Below are 22,224 nucleotides of genomic sequence, written 5' to 3'. Positions count from 1 at the left end.
TCATTAATCAGCTGATCACGCAGAGCCCTGACAGACAGGGCCTGTCTTCCTTGTAGCCTCCCTGCCTCTTCCTCCACCTTCCCCTCTTCCTCCGTATCTTCTTCCTTCTCCGCTTCTTCCCCTGCCTCTTGCTCAGGTTCTCACCGCACAGGCAGTGGCAAGTGCTGTCCCCTCAATGTCCGGGTTGTGCAGTATGTAGCATACAACAACAAATCTCAATCCATGCTCAGCTGAGTATTGCAGGGCTCCTCCAGAGCGGTCCCGGCAGCTGAAGTGTTGAGGGCAGTTGAGTTAGTTGAGGACACCTAAGGTGTGCTCTATGATGTTCCGTGTAGCAGCATGGCTCTCGTTTTACACCTGCTGTGCACGTGTGCATGCGTTCCGGACCGGAGTCATCAGCCACTTCATGAGGGGATAACCAACATCACCCAGTAGAAGGCCTTTGACTTGGTTGAAATGTAGGTGGCATGTTGGACTGCTGCAGAATGAAGGAATCATGACTGCTACCAGGCTAATGGGCACTGACCTGCATGATGCGTTGCTTGTGGTTGCATACCAGCTGCACATTGAGGGAGCCCTTTCTGTTCATGAATATGGCCAAGTTTAGATGTGGAGCAGACATGGCAATATGCGTGCAGTCAATTGCTCCCCGCACCATGGGAAAACCTGCAATGCGAGCAAACCCTCGCGCTGGCTCATGCTGCTTGTCTCTCTCAAGAGGGAACGTGATGAATCTGTTTGTGTGTGCCTACAGAGCTCCTGTGACCTCCTTTATGCAGCAATGCACTGCAAACTGTGAGATGATGTTTATATCTCCAGCAGCCTGAAAGGAACCAGAGCAGTAAAAATGAAGCGCCACGGTTACTTTGACAGCCACAGGCAATGCTGTCTTTTCCCCGCTTTGATGCTGCAGTTATGGCTGCAGCAGTTGACAAATCTCAGTCACAACCTCCTTAGTGAACCTCAGCCATCGGATGCACTAGTCATCGCTGAAGTTGAGGTTAAGAGAATTGGTCCCTGAAGGCTCTCGTTGGATATGACCTCCTACTTAGTGCCCTGCGCCTCCTCCTCCTTCTCCCTCTTCTAGCAGCTCCCAGTTACGTGCAATTTCCAGAGGAAGCCCTAGCAGGCCACAAATATCTGGAAGCAACCTTGTTCAGAACACTATTTTAAATGCCACCAACAGTACTGCAAGACCAGCCAGACCATTCTATATAATATTGCAACTTTCTCCAAGTATAGGAAATTTCCACAAAAGCCCACAATTGTACCATCAGCCATAATAATTAATCCAGCATCTAACCTGTAACTCCTGCATGCTCGCTTTAAATAGCGTTGGTGGGGGTGGGGGGTCCTTCATGCCCTTTGACTCCTGTCAGCTGTGCAAGGTTAGGACAGTGCATTGTCTGGAGTAGAGAGTTCGAAAATGCCACCAGCTGCTTCAAATCAGCATTGCAAACTGATTAATGTCATAATCTCCCTACTTTTAATGTCATAATCTCCCTACTTTACATGCTTCCAACTTTTGTTAGGATGTGGAGATGCCGGTGATGGACTGGGGTGGACAAATGTAAGGAATCTTACAACACCAGGTTATAGTCAAACAGTTTTATTTGAAAATCACAAGCTTGCGGAGGCTTTCTCCTTAGTCACCTGACGAAGGAGGAAGCCTCCGAAAGCTTGTGATTTTCAAATAAAACTGTTGGACTATAACCTGGTGTTGTAAGATTCCTTACATTTGTTTGGTGCAACCACCTTTACCAATATGGCATCCTGTGCACGTCACACCGGAAGTGTGCACGCGCATCTCAGATGCCATTTTCGGGGCTTAGGCATTTGCATAGAGCCTACAAAATAGGCGCTATACGACCCAATTTAGCCCCCATAATATTTTGCAGCAGCCCAGGCCCTGTTGTAATAAATCATTAGAGTATTTGAAGGGTTCTCAAAATTCCCACATTTTTCATAACATCAACAAGGATATGACTTTTGGACTTTTATGGCAGAGGACCCAACTGCTGGGTTAAACGTGGAACCCTGCAGACAGGAGGTTAGGCCCATGAAGGCCTGGGACTTGACATGCCCAGGCTTGTTGGGTGCAGTGTGGATTGTTACCTGAAAACAGACAACGAGAGGAGACAGAATACGCATTCTTCCCTTTAAAACAATCAACCCAGAGAAAGACTTCATCTTATACGAAACTAAAGCCCATCAAAACCCTACATAAATAATCACTACTAAGGCAGGAAGGCAGCAATCAAGCAATTATGCAAGCCATCAAGACTTCACATATACAATGGCTTTCAGTTCAAGACTAGTTACAGGGGCAGGAAGGCAACGATAAACATTATGCAAGCCCATTAAAAACAAAGAGACAACCGCTCCAAAACCAGTTAAGGCGAAAAACTATAATCACTTGAAGAAGCCCACCTAAATCAGACAAAGAACTAACCTTGATTTGGCGCTCAGATAAGCAATTCGAAAAACAGTATAACTGGGCCACCAGTTACGAAGGGGGCAGGGTTTTAAACAGGTTGTAAGCAGGTTTTAAGCAGTTTAAGCAGAGTTTAAGCAGGGAGAGATAGCTGAGCCAAGCGGAGGAAGGAGATCTGGAGGTTCGCAGGCCTGCAGGCAACATCACGGCGAGCGGCACGGTTTTGCAGGCTCAACCGAAGACAACAAGGCCACAACCGTAGCCCTCCACGAAGAACGACCATCCACAACCGCGCCTTACCGCATCAGCGGACTCCACCCAACTGAAGAACCTTCGCAGATTCCACAGTCCAGGACCACGTGGGGATGGCAGGCCCCAAAGGACACAAAGAACGTACCCCAAAACTGCAACCGGCTTACCTGGCTGGATTTCGAACTGTCAAGGAACCCTGGTTGGTGAGCATGATCCCTGACCTCTCCTAGTTCAATTTAGTTAGGTTTTGGGGGTGGAACAAGAATAAGGGGATTAGTAGCGCGATTTTCCCTCGTTATGCCGTGTGTTCCCCATTCTTAACTAAGTGTACTTTTGTAGGTCTGTATAATCTCAGTGTAATCCTAATGTTAGAAGTTCATTTGGGACTTCAATAAACCCAGTTTTTCTTGCACCAAAACCAGTTGTCTGCTGCACTTTGTCACAACCCCCAAATAAGTCCAAGGCCTAGAACCCAGGGAGTGGGAGCGATTTGAACCGCTCAGAAGTCAGAGGTGAAGCTGACACACACCACCACCCCCTACATATTTGGTGTAAGGACTGCTTGGTGTTTGGATCTCTTGTTTAACAGTGGGGAACAGGTAATCTGCAGGTGTTGAGGCTCAGGATAAGAACATGATGGCTAGCTGTGAGGAGCATGGATTTTACATGGGCTGAGACTTCCAAATAGTAGTGCTCTATTCATTTGTCAAGGTGTGCTGAATGAGACTAACTCTCAGGTGTCTAGCAACGGTTGTTCCTCAACTTTCTTACTGTTCTTTATGGGTTGGGTCTACAGCATAAGCAGTGTCATCATCAGGCCCTCTGGCATCCTCTGGGACATCTACCATCAGTTCTTTCCTGATTATAAAGTTGTGAAGGACACAACACGTGAACACAATTTTTGAGATGATGCTGGGCGTATACTGCAGGACACCAGTGAACCCATCCACACACTGGAACCTTCCTTTAAGCATCCCAATAAAGTGCTCATTTCTTATCCCTGTCTTCATGTGTGCATCACTATAGCTCTTGTCTGCAGCACTGGTCCTCCGAAGAGGCATCATGAGCCATGGAGTAGTGGGTGTCCCTTGTCAACCAGCAGTCATCCTGGACCCTGCTTTTGCTGCAGAAATAGAACTGAGGCACTGAGCTAGCGAAGTAGGAAAGCTTCATAACAGCTTCCACCATGTCAGTAACTTGTGTGCAAAAAGCTCATTGCAAATGAGCTGCATATTTAGGGCTTAAAAACCTTTGCGGTTGCACGCAATGCCACATGGGTGCAATCAATAGCTCCCATAACCTTGGGGAATCTGATAATTTTAAAGATTTTTGATGGCCCTCTCAGTCATCTGTACAAGAGCACTGTCAATTTGTGTAAATTGAGCTGGCCTGGCAAAGTCACTTCATGACTGAAGTGAAACCTCCTGAGATAAAGCTCCTGGGAAAGGTCTCAGAAAGTGTATCTGAGTCAATACATCCTGCTGGATGGGTAGTGCTGAGATGGTCTAACTCTCATCTGGTACTGCCTGATTAATCTGCCTTCTGATGCTCTTCGTTCTCCAGCATAAAGATCTTGTAAAGTGGGATTCCATTTGGGAGGGCCATTGTGCATAAATGTAATCCCTTCAATTCCTTCTGCATAAATGCAATCCCTTATAAGATATTAACATTAGTGTTCTGTAGCGTTTCAATGAATTTACCTGGGTAAAGTCTAAAGAAGCCTGTGGAACTTCCAAAATATTGCCAGGTGAGAGTTGGGTCTTGCATGAAGTTTTCATAAAAGACCATGTTTAATGCTTCCGACCAGTATGCCCCATTCAAAATATTAGGATCTGTGAAAATGATACAAGGTAAGAGATAAGTGATGTGTGCGTCTATAATCACTGCATTATTGAATCATTCAGTACAGAACTCCTTTTGGTATCATTCTCACTACAGTCACTGTGACATCAGATGCTGCTATTACTGCAGCTGTGCAAAATGAAGATGGGTTATAATAACATGTTTTGTTATTAAAATGAAATGTGACAAATTTGAGTAAGTCTCCATTTCTATGCAAAACTCCATCTTGTGACCCACAAGAGCTGCTGAAATTCCTCCAGTGGGACAGAAGGACTGGAGTGATAAGCAGCTTGTTACTTGCTGTACCATCTGCACTATTTTAGTGAATTGCACTTTCGGTGCATTTCCTATTATTGGGTGCATTGTAGCGGTTGCCTCATTTGAAATTCAGTGATTGTGTTGTATAAAAACTGTTCTATGGATATTACGCTGATATTATACAGGAGCTCTACATCATTTTTTCACAAGTATACTGTTTCAACAGAAAACTTGATGAAGGAATGCTGCGTGACTTTATGGCTTCTGCATCACTTGCACTGAACTAATCCTACTATCAGAAACAATCCCTCTGATATGTTGGTTACATAATTTACCCAATATATATCGTTGCTCCAGCAAGAAATTTGGTTTATTTATACCTCGCAGGATCAACCATGTGATTAGACAGTGGACTAGGCTTTGATGCTCTAGGGCTTTCATTAAAAATGGACCACTTTCGAACGCTGTAAAAATACCAGAAATTCACAGTGAATTGTTGTTTGGCAGGAACATAAGAAATAGGAGCAGGAGTAGGCCATATGGCCCCTCGAGCTTGCTCCGCCATTCAATAAGATCACGGCTGATCTTCGACCTCAACTCCACTTTCCCGCACGATCCCCATATCCCTTGATTCCCATAAGAGTCCAAAAATCTATCGATCTCAGTCTTGAATATACTCAATGACTGAGCATTCACAGCAATCTGGGGTAGAGAATTCCAAATATTCACAACCCTCTGAGTGAAGAAATTCCTCCTCATCTCAGACCTAAATGTCCAACCCCTTATCTTGAGACCATGTCCCCTCGTTCTAGACCCAGTAGCCAGGGGAAATATCCTCTCAGCATTTACCTTGTCAAGCCCTCAAACCACACTATTGAAAACTGTAGAGAACATTCATAGCCAAGAAACAATGTCAGGTCAAGCCATATGTCAACATGTACATTTGGCCATTCTAACTAGACAGCATAGAAAGGATTCCAGTCATCCAATTTGGACAGGCTGTCGCTACATGAGAATAAAAGCTGGTGCAGTGTTGATGTCCTGTCACTAGATGCCACTAACATATTTATAAAATATATGTTTGCAAAGTATTTTAATGGTGCTCAGGCAGTTTTTTGTAATAAAGAAATTCACATTGCCACATGAGTTTTGTGGAATTTTCAAAATGTTAATTCAAAGATGACACTATTGATTGTTTGAAGATATTCCAACATTTTGATCATTATTACGATGATGTCATGCTTATATAATTCGGCTAGAAATTGGTTTAGGCCCGTTTTCAGGCTCAAAATAGACAACGCACTCAGAGCACATCTGAAATTGGGCCTCAGGCCTCATCATCATAATTTCGGCGAGCTGCAAGCGCCAACCAGGCGTCCAGAGGCAGTTCGCCAGTGGGCTCCCCATCATTTTGTGCCGGCTGCGATGCCCTCAAATACATTCTGGGAGGGCTGAGAGGAAAAGGGGAGGTGGCAAGCATGGGCCAGCAGCAGCCCTCAGGAGTGCTGAGATCCAGGAATAGCAGAAAATGGAAAAAATAAGCAGCAAGTCTAGCAGCATCCAAAAACAAGAAAAGATATCAAATGCACTAAGGAAGCTAACTGGTTTATTTTACCTTTATTATACACATTAGTTGGGACTTGTATATTGCTGAGTGTGGTGTTCACAGGCAAATTGTTGAAATGTTCATTTTCTTCCAAAATAAACTCATTTCCAAGTTCCACGTAATTCCCATTTTCATCCATCTCATTAATCAGCACAGAATTGTAATAATCAAACTGCAGGGAAGAGAAGAAGAAATGCTTGTCAATACAAACCAGTGGTTAAATGTTTCTGCAGCTTCACTGCCCAGCTGGCAACATGTAGATACAGTTCACCTCTTGGTCAACATTTGAAGCCCACTCAATTATTGAAGTTACTGGATGGTAATCAGGGGATCCTGGCTAGTTTTTTCTCCTCATTAACCCATGGTTCTGAGGCCAAATGGAGCACCCTGACTGACATGACCTAACTCAGCACAGATCATAGATTGAACCTGGTCTGTATGGCTCAGCTACTCAATGGATAAACTTACTGAACATTATTTTTATACTTGAATAGCAATTTACATGTGTTGTATAGAGTTTTAACAAACTGAAGATAGGCTAGACAGTCGGTGACAGGAGTGAAGGAAGTCCCCGTGTCTTCTACCCATCCTCAATTTGCAAAGATAAAGTCGACTATTTTTATTTCATCCACAATACTAAGATTTTCATTTTGCAACTCTACATTTTGATTTTTAATTAAACTTCTTTACTATTTGATAATATATATTTCACCTCTCAACTGTCTTGTGAACACCCACATAATCACTGGATAACAGGGTCTCCAACCACTTCCAGATAAAATTCCAAACACTGAAATGGATATAGAACAGTGTATTTCATAATAAGCAGTAACAATGACACAAGTCACCAACTGCAACAACAGTTTGTCTTCTGCCTCTGTCTCCTCCTCTACAATGGACCTATTGGGTTTTGCCTTATAAATCCAACTTCCCCTTCTCCTTCTCCATCCCCAGAGGTGGGAGAAGCTTCAATCCTATCTTGCCACAGAACAGCTCCTCAGGTTCATGACACGATGGTTACATCTAGTAAATGATCCCATCTCAATAGAATCATCAAGGTACGTTATCCTCAACCAATCTCATAAATAGAATAAAATTGGATTCAACAGCTACCTACTGTTTCAATGATAAGTGCCTAATGCTCCTTTCTTCAATGCTTTGTGGATAAATTATACCACATCATTAAAGATAGGAATAAGGCAGAAGCCCAACTTGATTGATAGATTTTTGTTAGACAAGGGTATTAAGGGATATGGAACCAAGGTGGATAAATGGAGTTGAGATACAGATCAGCCATGATCTAATTGAATGGAGGAAAAGGCTCCAGGTGCTGAATGGCCTACTCCTGTTCCTATGTTCCTTCCTATATTTCAATTCATTCAGCCAGTAGCTCAGTGGTAGCACTCTTGCCTCTGAGTCAGAAGGTTGTGAGTTCAAGTCCTATTCCAGAGACTTGAGCTGACACTCCAGTGCAGTACTGAGGGAGTGCTGTACTGTCAGAGGTGCCATCTTTCGAATAAGACGTTAAACCGAGGCCCCATCTGCCCTTTCAGGTGGAATTAAGAGATTCCATGGCACTATTTCGAAGAAGAGCAGGGGAGTTTCCTCCGGTGTCCAGGCCAATAATTATCCCTTAACTAACATCACTAAAACAGATTATCTGGTCAATATCTCATTGCTGTTTGTGGGACCTTGCTGGGCACAAATTGGCTGCTGCATTACAATAGTGACTGTACTTCATTGGCTGTAAAGCACTTCAGGATGTCTTGACATTGCGAAAAGCACTATATAAATGCAAGTCTTTCTTTCTTTCATAGACATTTCTCAGTGCACCAAAAAACTCCCTGTCAACATTATTGCATTTCCTAAGTAGATTTTACACTGCAACACACACTATTAGCCCGATGTTAGCAGGGCTGCGGGTTCTCGGCGGGGGGGCTATCAGGCGCATGAGTAACCCGCTCGGTGAAATTAGTTAGCTTCCCGCACGATTGTAGCATCCAATCCACTAATTGGATCCACTTACCTTCTCCTCCGGGTTCCCCACTGCTGATCTGCGTGTTGGGCGGGCTGCGCATGCGCAGTAAGATGTGTCAGCTGGAGGCGCTCTATTTAAAGGGGCAGTCCTCCACTGACAGATGCTGCAACAAATAGCAAAAATTACAGCATGGAGCAGCCCAGGGGGGAAGGCTGCTCCCAGTTTAATGATGCCTCACTCCAGTTATCAAACAGGTGCTGGCTCTTTGCATATGCAAATAAAGATCTTAATGCCTGTTTGGCGCAGGCTGCATTCAGGAAAACCAGGTCTACACGTGGCCTAACAAGCAGTCCTTAAAGGGACTGTTGCAGGCCTCAATCAACAAAGTAAGTGCTTAAAATATACTTACCTGAATATACAGTTGGGAGGAGCACATTAAATCCATGCGGTTGGTTGCCATCCACCCCCCCCCACCCCGATTGCCACTGCTACCTCCCCTCACCTCAATCTTGGCCTCTGACCGCCCCCCCCACCCGAAACCAGCCTTTGCCCTCCCCGATCATTGCCACCTGCTACCCTCCCTCCCGACCCGATTGCCTCCCATTCCAACCTGATTGCACCCCTTCCCAGTCGCCCCCCTTCCTGGTCACCCACTTTCCGGTCACCCCCCCTGCCTAGTCCCCTTTAACCACTTACCTCAGGGCCGCTGCTAGCATTCCAGCAGACCGATCTTCGAATCCTCTTCATTGAACTGCCTGGGAATGCCTGCTAGGTATCTGCTGTCTGCTGGTGTAATTTAAATGAAGGCCCAAGGCCTAATATTAGCGAGCCTTGGCCTATTTGTTCAGGTGCAGAGATCGCAGGGAGCCTTGAGGTCAGGGCCAGGAGCGGTGGAGATCTGGAGGGTGGTTCACAGTAAAGTAACTTAACATTTTTCTGCAGGTGATCTATAGGGTTGGTTTCCCTGAGTGCAGGGCAAACCAATGTTGCAGCAGGGACCTCAAGCAGGTATTAGGCCCTTATTTACATATGCAAAGGGCCTAATGCCTGCTTGAGGCATGGGTAAAGGATGCCTCTTGTTTGTCCTTACCCAATATGGCAGGTGGCGCACTTCCTGCCCATTATTTTGGGGACTTAGGAGGCCACGTAGCATTTGAAAAACAGGCACTATCCAACCCAATTTCTATGCCAAAGTCCGTCTTGCTGGGGGAAAAGCCAGGCCCAGTGACTCAATGACATTTATCAGGTTTTAATGGCAGAAGGGGAGCGAGACCTTCTGGCACCATTGTGATCCTGATTGGTTAATTGAATGTAGGGACATTCCTTTTAAAACTTCCCTTTTAAATCAAGATATAAAAATACAGGCTCTGCACCCCTCAGGTTGATCAGTATTAGACAATCAGTAGTCAATAGTTGTAGCAATGGTAGACAGTCTTTACCTAGAGAAAGCAACTTGTCTCTCTCTGTCTTTGTAGAAGTAGCAGTCTCTGTTAGTTCATTTTGGTTTTCTACGTTCTGCAAGAACCTTAACCAAGCAGACACAGAAAATGCCTTTACAGGTATTAGGACAAGGAACAAAACAACTTAGCTTCTGAGGCTGCACCAGCCAAATGTAAGCTGAGAGAAGTGTTACTTAACTTTATAAGTACTCGAGATCAGAGGAAGGTTGGAGTGAAACCAACTCAGATCTTGTCACTTGTGATTAAGGTATCTTCAGTCAGAACCGAACTGAAGATCCAAGTGGCATGGAGAACCTCACTGCCACAAAGGGGTTCGTCGACTCATCACTGCGAAAGGTAACGCCTGCTTCCCAGGGAAGGAAGGAGATTGACTCAACCACGCCGCTCGTAAAGACGAGGTTGTGTAAGCTCTGAACATTGTTAATCACATATGTAGACTGAGCTATTTAATAGACTGGCAAATCAAAGCTGTTAACTTGTCAACTATCTAAGGAATGAGTTTTAAAGTAATCTCACCAATTTATAATCTCAGACTCTGGTTCTCCTATAGTTAATGCTGATTTACAGTGATAGATGAATTGCCTTGCTACTTGTTTTGTTAAGTAACTCTGTCCATTAATGATTTGTTGCTCAACTATTAGATAATTCTGATTACACTTACGCATGTCTATTAAGCATTCGTGCACCCAAGTTTAACTTTAAGTTGTGATTAGTAACCAATAAACAGTGTTTAGTGCATGACATGGCCTGGCCTCTTCCTTGATGATTTACCAAGAAAAAGTTAATTTACTCACTCAGCAGCATGAGGGTAACCTAACCCAGGGTTAGTAAATTAAATTAATTTTGATCCAAACTGGGTTAAATGTAAGACAGTTCAGAAATCGAGGCAGGCATCATTCATCCCTAGACCTAGGTTGGGAGGTAAAACCCCAGACGGTTCCTTAATAAGGATTCATCCGGTTCCTCGGCATATATTTGTCAGGATACCAGCTTTCTTACAGGCTGGTGGCATAAAAGATCTTATTCTCCGAAGGAGTCTTGACTAAAATGAGTTTGTGTGATGTCAATACGATTCCAAATCTATGGCACAAAACTGTCCATACTGTGGCACTAACAGAAACAGCTGTTCTGAACTCGGTTCCAAAAATACAATTGGGATAATGTGGAGGGAGCCAACATCTGAGTCAGTGTTCAACCTGACCCAAGAATACTAAAGATTGACCCAAGGTGAAAAAGTAGAAAAAGGTCCATTCTCCAGTGTTGCACATCTTGATGAGCACTAATTATTCTCATTTTTATATACAATCGCATTAAGTCCATTTTTATCAAAATTGATTTCCAACCACTAATCTTTCTCCATTTATATGAAAATTGTACTTGTGAGTAAGTGAAACATTCCTGGGCACCCGTCTACCAATCGCCTGATAAGATAAATACACCGATCCCATGCTCCCACTGGGGACCCGCGCTTGAAGGGGGCGTGGGTCATAGAACTGGGGCTACAATATTGTAGCCCTGCCTTCAACCAATGCTCTCTTTGAGCGCAGTCAAAGAAAGGTAGTGAATTAATTAATTTACTCTAAAGTGTGCTTGGAGTAAGGGGTGAGGTATACTGCAATCATTTAATCAGTGAAGTACCCTACTCGAATGATGGAATGAAATGTGATTAACCCTGTCATTGTACTATCATAGTCATCCCCACTTGCTGCTGGGAATGAGTTGTGTATAGTGCAGTAATCAAACCAAAATGATAATCACTTTTATCAATTTTGAATTGATGTGTGATTAACTGAAGAATCATGGTAAGAAATTAATTCCCAATCATACTTAGAATAAAGTGTGACTATCACAGTAAATGTATCATCATACTATTATTACATACGTGGAATGAGTTGAGATACCATTGTAATCATACTAACATGGTAGTGAATCATTGTGTCACTGTACCTGCAATGTGATGTAAATAGCACAACTGAACCAGCATGATAATTCCCAGTTGTGAATTAGGAAAGAGCTGTGACAACACAGTAATCATGTCATCATGACAGTTCCCAGTTGTGTACTTGGAATGAGGTACAAATTGAATATGTTATAGCTGATCCCAGGTGAATGACCAGGGTCAGTTACATGAGACAGCTGTGTTGCAGCTGCCTCTGGCTCTACTCTGCTCTTATGCCACCTAGTGCACAGGAACAAAATTCTGATGTAAATTTAAATACATCCTAGCTATAGACTTCTAATGGACAAAATCCTATCCATTCACTTCTATTTATAAAATTTCAATGGAGTAAATCCCTCCCCATTCACTCCCATTGTACAGAATTCCAACAGACCAAACCACTTGCCGTTCACTCACGTTGTAGATAACGCTTGAGAAATGTATAATGGTTAATAAAACATTCCCAATTTAGTGTAAAGTACTCCAGTTATCTTGGGCATCATTTTAGCACCCGCTATCGGGTGCGTTCCTGGCAGGGGGGCTCCAAAAATCGGAGAATCCCGGAGCGGGACCGGAGCCCAACTCCAACCCACCCACTTCCGAGTTCCCCACTGACGCGCCGGCGTGCGCGCGCAGCCCCCGCTGGTGAGAATCCCGCAGGCAATTAAAGCCAGCGGGGTTCCACTTGAAGGTATTTATCTTGCTTGTTCAGGTCATTAACTGACCTGATTAAGGGATTATGTGAGGAGGGGTGGGATTTTATAGCAAACTAGGACTGTTTCCCATACTGGGGGAAACGCTCCCAGTTCAAATGGACCTGTAGGTACATGTCCGGAGACATGTACCTACCTTGCGGACCCCCTCAGATGGGGGCTGCTGTAGCTGCAGTCATGACCTCCTCGGAGGGCGAACAGCACCACCAGCCTCACCAGCCTCGCCATCCACCTCTGACACGTGGAGCTCCACAACAGAGTGCTGTGACACATCCACCTGCACAGCAGGAGGGAGGGCTACCGCAGAGAGAGATGCGTCGCAGAGGGCACAACCCTCGCCACAGGGTCCACAGACCGAGGCTCAGCTTCCTGGACCTCTCTGAGCAGCAGTGCACACGGAGGCTCAGAGTCACTCGACATGGAGTCGTGGACATCTGCAGCCTCCTTCATGCCAAGCTGCTCCCGGCTGGCCCGAGCACCATCTTCTTACCTGTCGCTGTCAAAGTCACCGCTGCCCTCAACAACTTCTCCTCCGCATCCTTCCAGGGTGCAACCGGGGACGTCGCCGCCGTCTCTCCGCCGTCTGCACAAAAGAGCCCTGCAAATACACCTACACCCACTCTGCAGTGACACAATGGGTGGCATCAGTTGTGGGTCTTCATAGTGATCCTCAGGAAAGGGCATTATTGCACAAACCAGACAAGATTCGCAAAGACATGGCAGTAGTGGTGCCAATATAATATGTAATGTGAGTTGGTCAGAAATTAAATAGAAGTAACAACCATGACATACCCTCAAACACCCTTGTGCATCCCCTTCATGCTCACGACACATTTGCCTTACGCTGCCTACTGCACATATCTGATGCATGCCCTGTGGCTGCAGCACAGGTAGTGGCAGGTTGAGTGAGGCTGACCGTGAAAGAGATGCACGAGAGGGTGAGTATGAGATAGAGCCATGAGATTGTATGAGGATTGGGTTGAGTGGTAGTGGCGGGATGAGTACTGGCGAGGTGAGTAAGTGCAGGTAAGATGAGGATGAGGTTTGAGTGGGTATGAGGGGTGATGTGACAGAGTAGTGTTGGCAGTGCAGAAGGAGGTGTGCGGAGGGGGCAGTGATGTGGCAGATGGAGGGTAGGGGAATGAGTAAGTGTACTCACTTTGGCTGACCTACTGAGGTCATTGGAGCGCCTCCTGCATTGTATGCAGGTGGGCGATATGTTGGTGGTGCAGGTGACCTCCTCTGCCACCTCGAGCCAGGCCTTCCTGGTGGCAGAGGCAGGCCGCTTCCTCCCACCCGCCGGGGGGGGGGGGGGGGGGGGAAGAACTCTATCCTCCCCCTCCTCCTCATCCCATGTATTGATACCTGGAGTGAGGCATCATTAAACTGGGAGCAGCCTTCCCCGTGGGCTGCTCCATGCTGTAATTTTTTCTATTTGTTGCAGCATCTGTCAGTGGAGGACTGCCCCTTTAAATAGAGCTCCTCCAGCTGACAGATCTTACTGCGCATGCTGAGTCTGCCCGACGCGCAGATCAGCAGTGGGGAACCCGGAAGACCAGGTAAGTGGATCCAATTGGGCTGCGATCGCGCGGGTGGCTGACTAATTTCACCGGGGGCGTTACCCACGCGCCCAATAGCCCCCCCCCGCTGCGAACCCTTAGCCCTGGTAACATTGAGCCCCTTGTCTTGATATGTTATGTAAAATATATTCAATTCATCACCAAATTTTAGAAGACTAATCAATTTTGTGTGAAATGCGTATGGTTTTTGTAGAATATTTCCATTGTTTTGTTGCAATTGTACTACTGAATGAATAATTAAGTTGCCATAATACAAAGATTATATCCACTAATTGTTTAATGTGAGGTTTATAGAAATACAATCACATTTCTGATGGTTTTGGAATTGGGCTACATATACTATGAAGATATTTTCCTTCAGATTACAGCCTCAATTTGTTATCACAAATTCTGTCATCTACACAATGCTAGATTTGATGACTTATTAATTGTTAATGAGCCTAATCCTATCAAACATTTGTGTCATTATATGTTTTACATAGAATTACATGGAAAGTACAGTACAGAAACAGGGCATTTGACACATTAACATAAGAGCATAAGAACATAAGAAATAGGAGCAGGAGTAGGCCATACGGCCCCTTGAGCCTGCTCCGCCATTCAATCAGATCATGGCTGATCTTCGGCCTCAACTCCACTTTCCTACCCAATCCCCATATCCCTTGATTCCCCTAGAGTCCAAAAATCTATTGATCTTAGTCTTGAATATATTCAATGACTCAGCATCCATAGCCTTCCGGGGTAGAACATTTTAAAGATTCACAGCCCTCTGAGTGAAGAAGTTCCTCCTCATCTCAGTCTTAAATGGCCGACTCCTTATCCTGTGACTATGGCCCCTATTTCTAGACTCTCCAGCCATGGGAAACAACCTCGCAGCATCTACCCTATCAAGCCCACTCAATCTTTTATGTTTCAATTAGATCACCTTTCATTCTCCTAAACTCCAGAGAGTATAGGTCCATTCTACTCAAACTCGCCTCATCAGACAACCCTCTCATCCCAGGAATTAATCTAGTGAACCTTCGCTGCAACGCCTCTAATGCAAGTACATCCTTCCTTCGATACGGAGACCGAAACTGTACACAGTACTCCAGGTGAGGTCTCACCAAAGCCCTGTACAATTGTAGTAAGACTTCCTTACTTTTGTACTCCAACCCCCTTGCAATAAAGGCCAACATTCCATTTGCTTTCCTAATTGCTTGCTGTACCTTCATGATAACTTTTTGTGTTTCTTGTATGAGGACACCTAAGTCTCTCTGAACACCAACATTTAACAGTTTCTCACCATTTAAAAAATATTTTGTTTTTCTATTCTTCCTAACAAAGTGAATAACTTCACATTTCCCCACATTACACTCCATCTGCCACCTTCTTGCCCACTCACTTAACCTGCCTACACCCCCTTGCAGACTCTTTATGTCCTCCTTACAGTTTACTTTCCCACCTAGCTTTGTATTGTTCGCAAACTTGGATACATTACACTCGGTCCCTTCATCTAAGTCATTAATGTAGATTGTAAATAGCTGAGGTCCAAGCACCGATCCTTGAGGCACCCCACTGGTTACAGCCTGCCAGCCTGAAAATGACCCATTTATCCCTACTCTCTGTTTTCTGTCCATTAACCAATCCTCTATCCATGCTAATATGTTACCCCCAACCCCATGAGCCCTTATCTTGTGTAACAAGATCGAATGCCTTTTGAAAATCACCTTATCGAATGCCTTTTGAAAATCCAAATATACGACAACCACTGATTCCCCTTTATCTACCCTGCTAGTTATATCCTCAAAAAACTCATAGGTTTGTCAAACACGATTTCCCTTTCATAAAACCATGTTGACTCTACCTAATCATATTATGATTTTCTAAGTGCCCTCAGCCTCCTCTTTTCTCGAGAAAAGAACCCAAGCCTTTCCTGATAGGTATAACCTCTCAGTTCTGCTATCATCCTTGTGACTCTTTTTTGCACCTTCTCCAGTGCCTCTATATCCTTTTTATAATATGGAGACTAGAGCTGTGTATAGTACTCTAAGTGTGGTCTAACCATGTTTCTTTACACGTTTAACATAACCTCTTTGCTTTTCAATTCTATCCCTCTATAACCTGTGTAGCTACTTTTAATGATTTGTGAATCTGTACCCCTGATCCCTTTGCTCCTCTATCTCATTTAGAATCTTATTTTTCAAGGAGCATGTGGCCTCCTTATTCTTCCTAACAAAATGCACCACCTCATACTTATCTATATTGAAATTCATTTGCCCATTCTGCAAGTTTATTAATGTCTTCTTGCATTTTGTCACAGTCTTCCTTAGTATTAACTATACTCCCCAATTTGGTACCATTCGCAAATTTTGATATAGTACTTCTGATTCCCGAGTCCAAATCATTTATGTAAATGGTGGACAACAGTGGTCCCAGCACCGATCTCTGTGGAATACCACTTCCCATCTTTTGCCTGTCTGAGTAACTACCCTTAACCCCTACTCTCTGTTTTGTGTTTTGTAGCCAGCTTGCTATCCATTCTGCTAATTGTTCCCTGACTCCACATGCTAACTAGTTTTCTATTTTCATTTATAGGGAATCTCCTTAACATTTGACAAAATCTTTAAGCAATTCATTTGGCATTTTGAAACCCCAGTGTTCTGATAAGAGTCTCACATTCTTATTCTGTTACTTTTTCTGATGACAATCATTTAAAAACACATTGACAAAATTTGTTACAAAGCAGATTAATTAAGTTTCAGCTTTTAAGGAAAACTCAAGGCAGAATGTTAGATTGTCCGGATGAATTTCTACACAACACAGCACAAATAAAAGGATTAAGGCAGATCCCATTAATAATTAGTATTGCAGGAAACACTCTTATAAAATAACAAGTTCAATGGATATGGATATAAATTGAACAGATAATGCGAGAGATTTGGCTAAAAGCCAAAAAACATAACCAGGAGTGTGCTCCACTGAGAACAAGGAGCACAATAAGATATGGCAATCAACTTTAAAGTGTAATTTAGCACTTAAAATCATTTAAATATTATATTAATAATAACTTTTAAATTTCATAATTCAAATATATTTGAAATGTTGACATTGTGACTTCAGAACTGAAATCTTTTGCATTTATCATTTATTTGAGAATTTTACTAAATGGTACGATTTTAAATGGGATGCAGGAACAGAGAGACCTGGGGGTTCACATACACAAATCTTTGAAGGTGGCAGGACAAGTTGATATGGCTGTTAAAAAAGCATGCGGGGTCCTGAGCTTTATACATAGAGGCATGGAGTACAAAAGCAAGGAGGTTATGCTTAACCTTTATAAATCACTGGTTAGGCCACAGCTGAAGTATTGTGTCAAATTCTGGGCACCACACTTTAGGAAGGATGTCAAGTCCTTGGAGACAGTGTAGAGAAAATTTACTAGAATGGTACCAGGGGTGAGGGACTTCAGTTATGTGAAGAGACTGGAGAAGCTCATATTGTTCTCCTTAGAGCAGAGAAGATTATGAAGGGTTTTGATAGAGTAGATAGGGAGAAACTGTTTCCACTGGCAGGAGGATCGGTAGCCAGAAGAAAAGATGAGAATTCTTTTTACGTAGCGACTTGCTATGATCTGGAATGCACTGCCTGAAAGGATGGTGGAAACAGATCCAATAGTAACTTTCAAAAGGGAATTGGATATGTGCTTGAAAAGGAAAAAATTACAGGGCTATGGGGAAAAAGCAGGGCAGTGGGACTAATTGGAAATCTCCTTCAAAGAGCCAGCACAGGCATGATGGACTGAATGGCCTCCTCTGTGCTATATGATTCTAATTTACTCGAGCTTTACAAAGGTGATTATTCAGCTAGTTATATAGAAGTCTTAACAAAAAGGGGTCCTAAAGCTCAGTACCAAACAGAAAATCAGAGGGATGGGTCTTAGTATCAGGGTAAATTCAGACAATTACACATATGAGTGCTATTTTTTACTTATAATTTAAAAATATCCTTTTAGCTCTGGTGCATGGTCAGTGCACTCACCTCAAAATCCATATCGTACTTGTGGTATAAATCAGCTTCTTCAGCAGCATTTACTAGTCTCTGCACAGAAAAAAAAAGTAAATTTATTGTTGCCTTCTTTTTTATACCCACATTGTTCAGCTCCACACTAGAATTTGAACCTAAAACAAAAACAGAAAATGCTGGAAACAATCAACAGGTCAATCAGCATCTGTGGAGAGAACAGGCAAGATAACATTCCAGGTGTAACCCTTTATCAGAACTGTTCTGATAAAGGGTTACACCTGGAATGTTATCTTGTCTGTTCTCTCCACAGATGCTGATTGACCTGCTGAGTGTTTCAGTTTTTGTTTCAGATTTACAGCATTTGCAGTTTTTTTGCTTTTTATTTAGAATGAGAACGTAATTTTACTCTGAATTGATGAGACCACTAGCTTAATAAGGAGAAATGTTGGGCAGCACTGGCCGCTAACTTTGTGAAGGCATTGCTGGCTACTAACTTTAAGAAAAGCAGTATTAATTAGCTCTGGCCATTAGATTTATAATAAGAAATGCTGGGGCCAATGGCTGCCATTAACTTTATGAAGAGAAATGGTGTAGGCAATGTCAGCCATTAACTTTCTAAGGAGAAATGCTGGCACAGCAGATTAGAATGGCAACAGTCTGTGGCATAGAATGGCAAGTTCTTGCTCACAATCCACCAAAGAGTTACTGATTTCAGCTGTGTAACTATGAGTGAATAAAAATTAAGGCAAATATTAGAAAATAAAACTAAATCATCAGAAATCTGATTTTCCTTAAACTGATCACAGTACTGTATTGAAAAGACTTGTGTATTCAAAGGGACAGCTGTTGTTTTTAAGCACTAAAACCCTAAGATCCGTGGTATGTTTTTAAATCCTGAACATAGGAGCCAAACATAGAATAAAATTAATACTGAAATGTGCATGCAAGTAAGGAACTTAAACAAAGAAGAAAGCCACACATTGTTTTGGATGGTCCCTGGCAACTGGGAGTTTGGGGGGTTCGGACTGGCAATTGGGAGGAGGGGGGACTGGGAGAGATTGTGGGTTTGGTGGGGGTTGAGGGTCAGCCGATCATGGCGGAAGATTTGCTTGAGTAGCCCGGGGGAAGCACGCCTGCTCCTCCTGGCCCACAAGCAGTGCTATAAAAAGCACTTAACTGCTGGATTTGGCTGCTCCCGCCTCCGAGCAGCAAGCTCATGATGCATCCTAGATACAGCCCAGCAGAGACATCACCCGTTCAATCACACTTTTAGTTGGGGAACATTAGGTGCACAGGAGTGCTCAGGAGATGCAAAAAAACATCATTACACAAAGGAAGGGTAAATACTAGGAATGGCTTCAGCCAGGGAATTGCAGGGATCTGATTCACAGCAATCTAAATGTCGATGAACTTCTGCGTTCCAGAATGTTAGCTAATTACCAAGAATAGGAGGTCATGCTGATCTCAGGGTAGCAGTCTCGCACTACAATTGGTCTCCGTATTGCATTGTTAGGGAGGGGAAAGATCGGCAGGGGTTCAAACTCCTCATTGCTATCCAGTGGACACTGCTGGTAAGTGGGTATGTGCAGGCATCATGAGAGAACAGGATGGGGCTCAGCTGTGATGACCTCTGCAGTCAAGTAGACTGCCAACACTCACTATCTAGGCAGTCATATTCAACCACAACAACAACTTGCATTTATGTAGCGCCTTTGTGTGCCACTGAGTGCCAGCATTTCTCCTTAGAAAGTTAGTGGCTGACACTGCCTGCACCATTTCTCTTCATAAAGTTAATGGCAGCTACTGGCCCCAGCATTTCATAGTAAAATGTCTCCAAGGCAGCTTCACAGGAGCGTTATCAAACAAAATTTGACACTGAGCCACACAGAGATATTTAGACAGGTGACCAAAAGCTTGATCAAAGAGATAGGTTTTAAGGAGCATCTTAAAGGAGGGGGTTGATGTCACCAAGCTGGAGGGTTCTCTGCAGCAGCAGCTGATGATGTTACAGGGTGGCAGGTTGCTGCTGCAGCAGGAAATTTAAAGCGCAAAGATCTCCCGGGCTGCCAGCAGCCATACCCAGGAGATCCATGCTCCATTCCAGGAGAATCCCGGGCAATCTAGGAGGGTTGGCAACCCTACCTATCTAGCCTACCATGACCCTGAGAACAAAAACTAAATTGAAATAGGTTGTACCACGAAAAGCATTCGTGCAGTATTACACCAAATGTGATGACCAGTCTGGTCATTGCTTATCCCAGTAAATCCCAGAGTGAGGCGTTGTAAAAGTATTGTGAAAAGACCGTGTTTGCAGTCTACTGGGCCATTAAGCATTTCTAGAATTAAGTCTATGGACAGAAGATTTCCTGGTGACTTGTCACCAGGCTGTGAGCTTTCTAAATAGCAAAAAGGTTCATGAGGGTAACGTACCCAGTAGTAGAATCATTGCTGGAACGCTGCTGCTACAGGGACTTCCTTTGGAAGTTCTATACGCCAAGAGTAATAAGAGGGATGTTGGTCAAGATCTGGCTGAAGCTCATGATTGTACAGTGGTAGGCCACAAGGAAAAAAAGACTAGAAATTCAGGCTCCATTGCCAACGGCAAACAGCAAACATTACATTTATAAAGAAGAAGGGTGTGTAGGTTTGCCCAATGTGTACGTAGATGGCTGTGCACATCACCATGAAGGAGTACTGTGTGCCAAAGTCAGAGTAAAAATGGCGCAACGATTATCCCCATAACCCTGCGATGCATCAGTTGGGTCTGCGGTCCAACCAATACGCAGAAATTACCGGGATCTTGATGGTGATCTGAACTGTAATTCAAAAAGGGATCAAGGAGCTGGTGATATGTCCAGACTTTAATTATGCATGCAATGGCTTTGTAGAATTCTTGCCCTATTGGAAAGTTAGGAGAAGGAAAACAGCAAAGGCAATGGTGATTAAGAGTTGATACTGGAAGTCAACAGATTGTTTAGAGGAAGTGAGATGAAGGTTTATTGGAAAATGGTGAAAGATCATTCAAAGGTCTTAGCTTCAGACAAGGATGGGAACAATGAGGCAGCCGAGTTAACTAAATTCGGAGCTTTAACAGGAATTAAATGGGAATTGAAACTGGACGCAACTAGGGAGGTAATGGTGACAAATCAACAGGGAAAAGTTGAGAAGATGGCCCAGAGAGCTGTTGTTACCCTGAGGCGAGACTACATCTCCATACTCACGACCCTGAGACATAGCCTATCCAGCCAGAGGATCTTGAGAAAAATTAGGAATTATAAATAATGTATCAGAATAAAGATAGGTTCCAGACACGCAACCACCTCTGAGTTTATGTTCCGAAAACAGGAGGACGCTATAAGTGGGTGATTCCCTTGTGCCATAGAATTAGGGTTGCCAACTCTGGTTGGACATATTCCCGGAGGTTTCATCAGATGACCTCCTGCCTCAACTGCCCTGCCTAGTGGAACAGCCTTTTTTCCCCATTTCCATATTTTTATAACAAATAAACAAAAGTGTTCAATGAAAATTGAAAAAACACAATTTCTTTAATGCCTGTATGATTTTTCTCCTGGGTTACGCGCATCAGCGTCCAGGAGATTAATCTTTAATTCCTGGAAACTCCAGAACCACCCTGGAGGGTTGAAAATCCTACATAGAATGGTAATGTTCCAGCATTCCCAGGGTGAGCCTCGCGGAACATATTGGGGAGTTGGAGCCACTTATAGAACCTTCAAGCAGACTACCTTTTGGCCCCACATGTTTTAAGACCTGGAAGCTCAGGTTCAAAGGTTTTTGGCGTGTTGTAAATTTCAGCTGGCTACCACTCACCATAGGGCCCTTTCACAGGAGAAGAGTTTGCCTCAGCCTTGGTCAGATATATAAATAGTCTGGGTAGGAGCTGTGACTAAGTCTGCAAGAGGGAACAAATCTGTTCTCACAGTCATCTGTCTTTTTACTAAAAAGTTAGAATGTTTACTGCATCCCAGGATACAGTGGTGGTTTTTGCCACCCTGCTGATCAATCACATATTCAGCCAATGGAGATTGCCTCTGCACATGGGAGTCCCTGTCGGATCCTATTTCACCTCAGAATTGATACAGAAGATTTGGAACACACTATGAGTAAAACAGAACCATCATATTGCCTACCGCCCTCAA

The 22,224-nt window shown here is 43.8% G+C and overlaps 1 protein-coding gene across 1 annotated transcript in view; it reads right to left on the bottom strand.

Moving 5' to 3' along the window:
- Nucleotides 1-22,224, bottom strand: part of cacna2d4a (calcium channel, voltage-dependent, alpha 2/delta subunit 4a) — a 435,940-nt gene that overhangs the window by 339,299 nt on the left and 74,417 nt on the right. Inside the window, 3 exon segments of the mRNA XM_067999142.1 lie at nt 4,387-4,518; nt 6,402-6,564; nt 18,083-18,142. Of these exon segments, the coding sequence (XP_067855243.1) occupies nt 4,387-4,518; nt 6,402-6,564; nt 18,083-18,142 (355 nt within the window).

This window comes from Heptranchias perlo, chromosome 18 (genome assembly GCF_035084215.1).
Source record: "Heptranchias perlo isolate sHepPer1 chromosome 18, sHepPer1.hap1, whole genome shotgun sequence".
In the NCBI taxonomy this organism is placed as follows: Eukaryota; Metazoa; Chordata; class Chondrichthyes; order Hexanchiformes; family Hexanchidae; genus Heptranchias; species Heptranchias perlo.
Note: the sequence above shows the minus strand (reverse complement) of the source record. Positions and strands in the feature narration are given on the sequence as shown.